The sequence below is a fragment of the Lipotes vexillifer genome, unplaced genomic scaffold, assembly GCF_000442215.2.
Source record: "Lipotes vexillifer unplaced genomic scaffold, Lipotes_vexillifer_v1.1 scaffold749, whole genome shotgun sequence".
Lineage (NCBI taxonomy): Eukaryota > Metazoa > Chordata > Mammalia > Artiodactyla > Lipotidae > Lipotes > Lipotes vexillifer.
The window spans coordinates 2,797,031-2,806,076 of record NW_006782834.1 but is presented as its reverse complement, the minus strand read 5'-3'; the positions used below and the strand labels follow the sequence as shown (position 1 = coordinate 2,806,076).

Sequence of the window (9,046 nt, the reverse complement as noted above, 5' to 3'; positions counted from 1 at the left end):
TTTTTTTTTGCTGTACGTGGGCCTCTCACTGTTGTGGCCTCTCCCGTTGCGGAGCACAGACTCTGGACGCGCAGGCTCAGCGGCCACGGCTCACGGCCCAGCTGCTCTGCGGCATGCGGGATCTTCCCGGACCGGGGCACGAACCTGTGTCCCCTGCATCGGCAAGAGGACTCTCAACCACTGCGCCACCAGGGAAGCCCAGCATGATATTCTTAAAGTGATGAAAGGGAAGCACCTACAACCAAGATTACTCTACCCGGCAAGGATCTCATGCAGATTCGATGGAGAAATCAAAATCTTTACAGACAAGCAAAAGCTAAGGTAATTCAGCACCACCAAACCAGCTCTACAACAAATGCTAAAGGAACTTCTCTAAGTGGGAAACACAAGAGAAGAAACGGTCCTACAAAAACGAACACAAAACAATTAAGAAAATGGTCATAGGAACATATATATCGATGATTACCTTAAACGAGAGAGGGTTAATTGCTCCAAACAAAAGACAAAGGCTTGCTGAATGGATACAAAAACAAGACCCATCTATATGCTGTCTACCAGAGACCCACTTCAGACCTAGGAACACATACAGACTGAAAGTGAGGGGATGGAAAAAGATATTCCATGCCAATGGAAATCGAAAGAAAGCTGGAGTAGCAATACTCATATCAGATAAAATAGACTTTAAAATAAAGAATGTGACAAGAGACAAGGAAGGACACTACATACTGATCGAGGGAACAATACAAGAAGGAGATATAACAATTATAAATATATATGCACCCAACATAGTAGCACGTCAACACCTAAGGCAACTGCTAACAGTTCTAAAAGAGGAAATCGACAGTAACACAGTAATACTGGGGACTTTAACACCTCACTTACACTAATGGACAGATCATCCAAAATGAAAACAAATAAGGAAATAGAAGCTTTGAATGACACAATAGACCAAATAGATTTAATTAATATTTATAGGACATTCCATCCAAAAACAGCAGATTACACTTTCTTCTCAAGGGCACATGGAACATTCTTCAGGATAGATCACATCTTGGGTCAAAAATCAAGCCTCAGTAAATTTAAGAAAACTGAAATCATATCAGGCATCTTTTCTGACCACAACGCTATGAAATTAGAAATGAATTACAGGGAAAAAAATGTAAATAACACAAACACATGGAGGCTAAACAATATGTTACTAAATAATCAAGAGATCACTGAAGAAATCAAAGAGGAAATGAAAAAATACCTAGAGACAAATGACAATTAAAACATGACAATCCAAAACCAATGGGATTCAGCAAAAGTAGTTCTAAGAGGGAAGTTTATAGCTATACAAGCCTACCTTAAGAAACAAGAAAAATCTTAAATAAACCATCTAACCTTACACCTAAAGGAACTAGAGAAAGAAGAGCAAAGAAAACCCAAAGTTACCAGAAGGAAAGAAATCATCAAGATCAGAGCAGAAATAAATGAAATAGAAACAAAGAAAACAGTAGCAAAGATCAATAGAACTAAAAGCTGATTCTTTGAGAAGATAAACAAAATTGATAAACCATTAGCCAGACTCATCAAGAAAAAGAGAGGACTCAAATCAAGAAAATTAGAATTGAAAAAGGAGAAGTTACAACAAACCGCAGAAATACAAAGCATCCTAAGAGACTACTACAAGCAACTCTATGCCAATAAAATGGACAACCTGGAAGAAATGGACAAATTCTTAGAAAGGTATAACCTTCCAAGACTGAACCAGGAAGAAACAGAAAATATGAACAGAACAATCACAAGTAATGAAATTGAAACTGTGATTAAAAATCTTCCAAGAAACAAAAGTCCAGGACCAGATGGCTTCAGAGGTGAATTCTATCAAACATGTAGAGAAGAGCTAACACCCATCCTTCTCAAACTCTTCCAAAAAATTGGAGATGAAGGAACACTCCCAAACTCATTCTATGAGGCCACCACCACCCTGATACCAAAACCAGATAAAGATACTACAAAAAAAGAAAATTAGGGACCAATATCACTGGTGAATATAGATGCAAAAATCCTCAACAAAATACTAGCAAACAGAATCCAACAACAGGTTAAAAGGATCATACACCATGATCAAGTGGGATTTATTCCAGGGATGCAAAGATTCTTCAATATGCGCAAATCAATCAGTGTGATACACCATATTAACAGATGGAAGAATAAAAACCATATGATCATCTTAATAGATGCTGAGAGAAAGCTTTCAACAAAATTCAAAACCGATTTTTGATAAAAACTCTACAGAAAATGGGCACAGAGGGAACACACCTCAACATAATGAAGGCCATATATGACAAACACTCGGCAAGCATCATTCTCAATGGTGAAAATCTTTTTTTTTTTTTTTTTTTGCGGTACGTGGGCCTCTCACTGTTGTGGCCTCTCCCGTTGCAGAGCACATGTTCCGGACGCGCAGGCTCAGCGGCCATGGCTCACGGGCCCAGCCGCTTCGCGGCATCTGGGATCTTCCCGGACCGGGGCACGAACCCATGTCCCCTGCATCAGCAGGCAGACTCTAAACCACTGCGCCACCAGGGAAGCCCTCGCTGGTGAAAATCGGAAAGCATTTCCTCTAACATCAGGAACAAGACAAGGATGTCCCCTCTCGCCACTATTATTCAACATAGTTGGAAGTCCTAGCCACAGCAATCAGAGAAGAAAAAGAAATAAAAGGAATACAAATTGGGGAAGAAGTAAAACTGTCACTGTTTGCAGATGGCATGATACTATACATAGAGAATCCTAAAAATGCCACCAGAAAACTACTAGAGCTAATCAATGCATTTGTTAAAGTTGCAGGATACAAAATTAGTGCACAGAAATCTCTTGCATTCCTATACACTAATGATGAAAAATCTGAAAGAGAAATTAGGAAACACTCCCATTTACAACTGCAACAAAAAGAATAAAATACCTAGGAATAAACCTACCTAGGGAGACAAAAGACCTGTATGCAGAAAACTATAAGACACTGATGAAGGAAATTAAAGAAGATACCAACAGATCGAGAGATACACCATATTCTTGGATTGGAAGAATCAATATTGTGAAAATGACTATACTACCCAAAGCAATCTACAGATTCAGTGCCATCCCTATCAAATTACCAATGGCATTTTCTACGGAACTAGAACAAAAAATCTTACGATTTATATGGAGACACAAAAGACTCCGAATGGCCAGAGCAGTCTTGAGGGGAAAAAACGGAGCTGGAGGAATCAGGCTCCCTGACTTCAGACTATACTACAAAGCTACAGTAATCAAGACAATATGGTACTGGCACAAAAACAGAAATATAGATAAATGGAACAGGATAGAAAGCCCAGAGATAAACCCATGCACCTATGGTCGACTAATCTATGACAAAGGAGGCAAGGATGTACAATGGAAAAAAGACAGCCTCTTCAATAAGTGGTTCTGGGAAAACTGGACAGCTACATTTAAAAGAATGAAATTAGAACACTCCCTAACACCATACACAAAAATAAACTCAAAATGGATTTGAGACCTAAGTGTAAGACTGGACACTATAAAACTCTTAGAGGAAAACATAGGAAGAACAGTCTTTGACATAAATCACAGCAAGATCTTTTTTGATCCACCTCCTAGAGTAATGGAAATAAAAACAAAAATAAACAAATGGGACCTGTTGAAACTTAAAAGCTTTTGCACAGCAAAGGAAACCATAAACAAGACAAAAAGACAACCCTCAGAATGGGAGAAAATACTTGCAAATGAATCAATGGACAAAGGATTAATCTACAAAATATATAAACAGCTCATGCAGGTCAATATTAAACAAACAACCCTATCCAAAAATGGGCAGAAGACCTAAATAGACCTTCTCCAAAGAAGACATACTGGTGGCCAAGAAGCACATGAAAAGCTGCTCCACATCACTAATTATTAGAGAAGTGCAAATCAAAACTACAATGACGTATCACCTCACACCAGTTAGAATGGGCATCATCAGAAAATCTGTAAACAACAAATGCTGGAGAGGGTGTGGAGAAAAGGGAACCCTCTTGCACTGTTGGTGGAAATGTAAAATTGATACAGCCACTATGGAGAACAGTATGGTGGTTCTTTACAAAACTAAAAATAAAATTACCATGTGATCCAGCAATCCCACTACTGGGCATATAATCAGAGAACCATAATTCAAAAAGACACATGCACCCCAATGTTCACTGCAGCACTATTTACAATAGCCAGGTCATGGAAGCAACCTAAATGCCCGTTTGCAGATGAATGGATAAAGAAGTTGTGGTGCATATATACAGTGGAATATTACTCAGCCATAAAAAGGAACGAAATCGGGTCATTTGTTGAGACGTGGATGGATCTAGAGACTGTCATACAGAGTGAAGTAAGTCAGAAAGAGAAAAACAAATATCATCTATTAACACATGTATGTGGAACCTAGAAAAATGGTACAGATGAACTGGTTTGCAGGGCAGATGTTGAGACACAGATGTGGAGAACAAACGTATGGACACCAAGGGGGGAAAACCGTGGGGGAGATGCTGATGGTGATGGTCGTGTGCTGAATTGGGCGATTAGGATTGACATGTATACACTGATGTGTATAAAATTGATGAGTAATAAGAGCCTGCTGTATAAAAATAAAATAAAATTTAAAAATTAAAAAAAAATAGATGTACAAGACTCAAGTAGAAAAAATTATACTCATATTCAGGAAAACTCTTTTTGGCTTGAGAAATTCTTTTAAGCTGAGAGTTCTGAGATTTATCTCTTCTCACGAGATATTTATGTAGTTTTTTTCATGGTTAAAAAAAATTGTAGTAGAAAAACTATCAACCAATTATTTAATAAAGCGAAAACTTTATTATTTTCATTTTGGAAAGTCAGTAAAATTACTGTGAAGTAAATACAATTTAAGGTAGGAATAATTTCAAAATGTGAGTAGGTAGAATGAATTAAATCAAAACGTAAAGCTAAGCTCGGTTGACATACTGCATTTGCAGTATGAAGAAATTCAAATCAGCATAGTAAAGACTTCTAGAAATCCTGCAGTGCAGAAACATATTTAATTTTTTTAAAATAAATTTATTTATTTTTGGCTGCAATGCGTCTTCGTCGGTGCGTGTTGGCCTGTGGGGGCTACTCTTCACCGCAGTGCGTGGGCTTCTCATTGCAATGGCTTCTCTTGTGGCGGAGCATGGGCTCTAGGTGCGCGGGCTTCAGTAGTTGTGGCACACGGGCTTAGTTGCTCCGCGGCATGTGGGATCTTCCCGGACCAGGGCTCGAACATTCGTCCCCTGCATTGGCAGGCGGATTCTTAACCAATGCGCCACCAGGGAAGCCCTACATATTTAATTTTGTATAACCTTGTGCTTCCCACTGGTTCTGTGATCATAGGAAGTCTGTTGATATCTTCTGGGACACTGGAAGTCTATAGAACATAATTTGGAAAACATTATATGTATTTAAGCCATTAATTTCAATACATAGGATGCAAAAGTTTGTGCTATGCCAAACTCATATTTATAGAATCTTACTAAGAACTGTCATTAAGGAATAAATAATAATAAAATAGTAACAAACTGTGAGAGCTATAAAGGACCTGAGTATAGTGGTTTTATAAACTGTTCTTTATCAGATGTTTTCCAAGTATTTTCATCTATTCTGTGGCTTATCTTTTCATTCTTTTAACACTGTCTTTTGAAGAACAGGAGTGATGAAGTCCAAACTACCATGTTTTTCTTTTATCAGTTATACTCTTACTATGTGTCTGAGAAAACTTTGCCTACTTTAAAGTCACGAGGATTTTCTCTAGTGCTTTCTTCTAGAAGGTTTTATAGTTTTGAGTTTCCAAATTCTTTTTTAATGCAATTTTACATACACATACAGTTTGGTACTTTTACAACAGTGGACTCACAATTTACTTATAGTTTTACCATTTGCTCTTTTTTCCCCACTATTTATTAAATCTCAGTATTTTCATGTCAGTACAGTTAATTTTTTTGAGTAGCTGCATAGTATTCAACTGAAGAATGTACCACAATTTATTTAGTTTTTCTTCTCTTGATGGACAGTTTCCAATTTTTTCCTATTGTAAATAATGCTCCAAGGTTTATTTTAAAGTTCAGTTTAAGTTTTAATTCCTGCAAATTTATTAAAAGCTTGGAACATTTCACCCTTCTAGATTTTGAGGCACACTTTAAATTTTTGATAAACAGTTCTGACTTTTCTCGTTCAAATATATAGTGGAAACGTTAGGGTGAAGTTATGATGTAAACAATCATTATTTTAGTTTTTTTTTATTAACTTCCCATCATATACCATAACCCTAATGGATTATGCAACCCTCTTGGTTCAAACAGCTGTAATAGGTATGTTTAGAAAGCTCTGGTTCTACTAATTTCTCTTAATTCCTCAATTTATATGACTTACTTTATTTGACTTCTCTTCCACCACTTCCATTTTTCAAATCTCTGTGAAAAATCTATTTGATCTCTGTAACAAGATTATAATACTACCTAGTTATTTCTATTAGTGAAAAGACTATTTCCATGACATCCCATTTATTGATTTTTATTTTTCCAAATAAATGGTATAAATTTGGGGGAAAATTTCATGTTTCTTTTCTGTTCTTTTTACTCTATTGATGCTATTTCATTTTTCCCTTACAGATTCAAAAGCTTTGTGATAGAGTAGCTTCATCTACGTTACTGGATGATCGAAGAAATGCTGTGCGTGCTCTCAAATCATTATCTAAGGTCTGTAACACTTTATCAGTTATTAAGTTTATTAAGTTGGATATTAGTTACTTATATAACATTTTTCTTTTGTGCAGAAATATCGCTTGGAAGTGGGTATTCAAGCTATGGAACATCTTATCCATGTTTTACAAACAGATCGGTATGTCTCCATTTAATGATTTTTCTCCCTAATTTTTCTTGAAACTTTAATTAATTTGTTTTAGAGTCACTATTCCAGAAATGATTGACATGTTAAGGCTATTAAGTTTTTACTTTCAGTTGTCATTTCAATAAACAGTTATTGGATACTAGGTGCAAACCCCTATGCTAATAAAGCATTAGGACAGACGTAATCTCAACCTTCAGGGGTTGAAAGTTTTCCATTATATAAAAATGTAATGAAGTTACTGCTAATTAAAGGCTTAAAATTTGGAGTTTGAATTGACCAAATGAATGTGTTGATTTTCATTCAGGTATACTATAATGTACTGTTCTATAATATAATATGAATATTATGGTATATCAGTTACCCAGACTTTCTTTTTGGGGGGAGAGAAATAAATTGTACTAATAGAATGATGTCTTAAGGGAAAAATCACTCAGCGTAGTTTTTGCTCTTTCAATTTCTCTTAAAGAGAGTATCTGCCTCTTTGGTTTTAATTAACAACTATACATGAATAACTTTCAAATCTTACCCCTAGTTAATAAATATATCCTAAAGCTTTAGCTGTTCAACAGACTTCTCTACCATATCAAGAGCTCTCAGAGGTATCTTAAATTATAAATGTTCAAAAGTTAATTTGTCTCTAGTTCTCCTACTCCTATTCCAGACATCCCCCCTACCCACCCAATCCACTTCAACTGCCTTTTGACCCAAGTTCATCCCAGTTAGCACCTTTCCATTAAAAGAGGAAACTGGAGGATTTGTGCTGAACTTATCCCTCTCCTTTACGCATTATGCCCATCCAGACAAAAAAAAAGCTGGAATCCATGAATTTTCTTGATTTCCATTGTTGGTCTTAGTTCTGGCTCTCCATATTAATCACTTAAGCCATTTTCATAGCCGCTGTATTAGTTATCTATTGCTGCATAACATATTACCTCAAAACTTACTGGCTCAAAATAACAAATATTAATGTCACAGTTTCTGTGGATCAGGAATTCAGAAGTGGCTTAGCTAGGTGGTCTGGCTCAGGGTCTCTCATGAGGTTGCATGCAAGATGTCAGCCAGCAGTACAGTCATCTGAAGGCCTGACTGGGGCTGGAGTATCTGATTCTGAGATGGCTCACTAACACTGCTATTGGCAAGAGGCCTCAGTACCTCACCTTGTTGCTCTCTCTGTAGGGCTGCTTTAGCATCCTCATGATATGGGAACTGGCTTCTCCCAGAGCAGGCGATCTTAGAGAGAGAACAAAGCCACAGTACCTTGTAGGACTTAGTCTCAGAAGTCACATATCATCAATCCCATCACATTTTATTTTATTAGAAGCAAATAAATAAATATAGCCTACGCTTAAAAAGAGGAAAATTAGGGTCCACCTTTTGAAAGGAGCTGTATAAAAGAGGGTTTTTTGACATATTTTAAAACCACCACGGGCTTCCCTGGTGGCACAGTGGTTAAGAATCTGCCTGCCAATGCAGGGGACACGGGTTCAAGCCCTGGTCTGGAAAGATCCCACATGCCGCGGAGCAGCTGGGCCCGTGAGCCACAATTACTGAGCCTGCGCGTCTGGTGCCTGTGCTCCGCAACAAGAGAGGCCACGATAGTGAGAGGCCCGTGCACCGCGATGAAGAGTGGCCCCCGCTCCCAGCAACTAGAGCAATCCCTTGCACAGAAACGAAGACCCAACACAGCCAAAAATAAATAAATTAATTAATTTAAAAAAAAAACACCACCACCATCTCAAACTGTATTCTTTGCCTCTGATCTCTTTGTCCTTCCATTCATTTCAAGAATTTCATTTCATTTACATTTCCGTCTGAAATGTAAATCTTCTGTCACTCACCTATTTAATGTATTTCACAGCTCCGTGCAGTGTGAAGTCCAAGTTCCTCAAACAAAGCAAAGCATATAAGCTTCTTAAAGATCAAGATGCTGCTTGTCTAACCTCATAACCCCTTTTTTAATTGTATTTCAGCAATGCCCAGCTGCTTGTTCATACCAATTAGAACCTTTTCTATCCTCCTCAGTGTGACCCACATTGGCTACCTTTCAAAGCCAACTAAGTCTAATGTGTTTTAATAAATCCACTGGATATGTCAGGACTGTCTGTTTCATTAACAC

The 9,046-nt window shown here is 37.4% G+C and overlaps 1 protein-coding gene across 2 annotated transcripts in view; it reads left to right on the top strand.

The window, feature by feature from the left end:
* Window positions 1-9,046, top strand: part of USO1 (USO1 vesicle transport factor) — a 92,368-nt gene that overhangs the window by 21,266 nt on the left and 62,056 nt on the right. For both annotated transcript variants that reach the window (XM_007455430.1, XM_007455431.1), the window contains exons 2-3: window positions 6,693-6,779; window positions 6,857-6,921. In XM_007455430.1, the coding sequence (XP_007455492.1) occupies window positions 6,693-6,779; window positions 6,857-6,921 (152 nt within the window). The remainder of the gene's footprint in view (window positions 1-6,692; window positions 6,780-6,856; window positions 6,922-9,046) is intronic.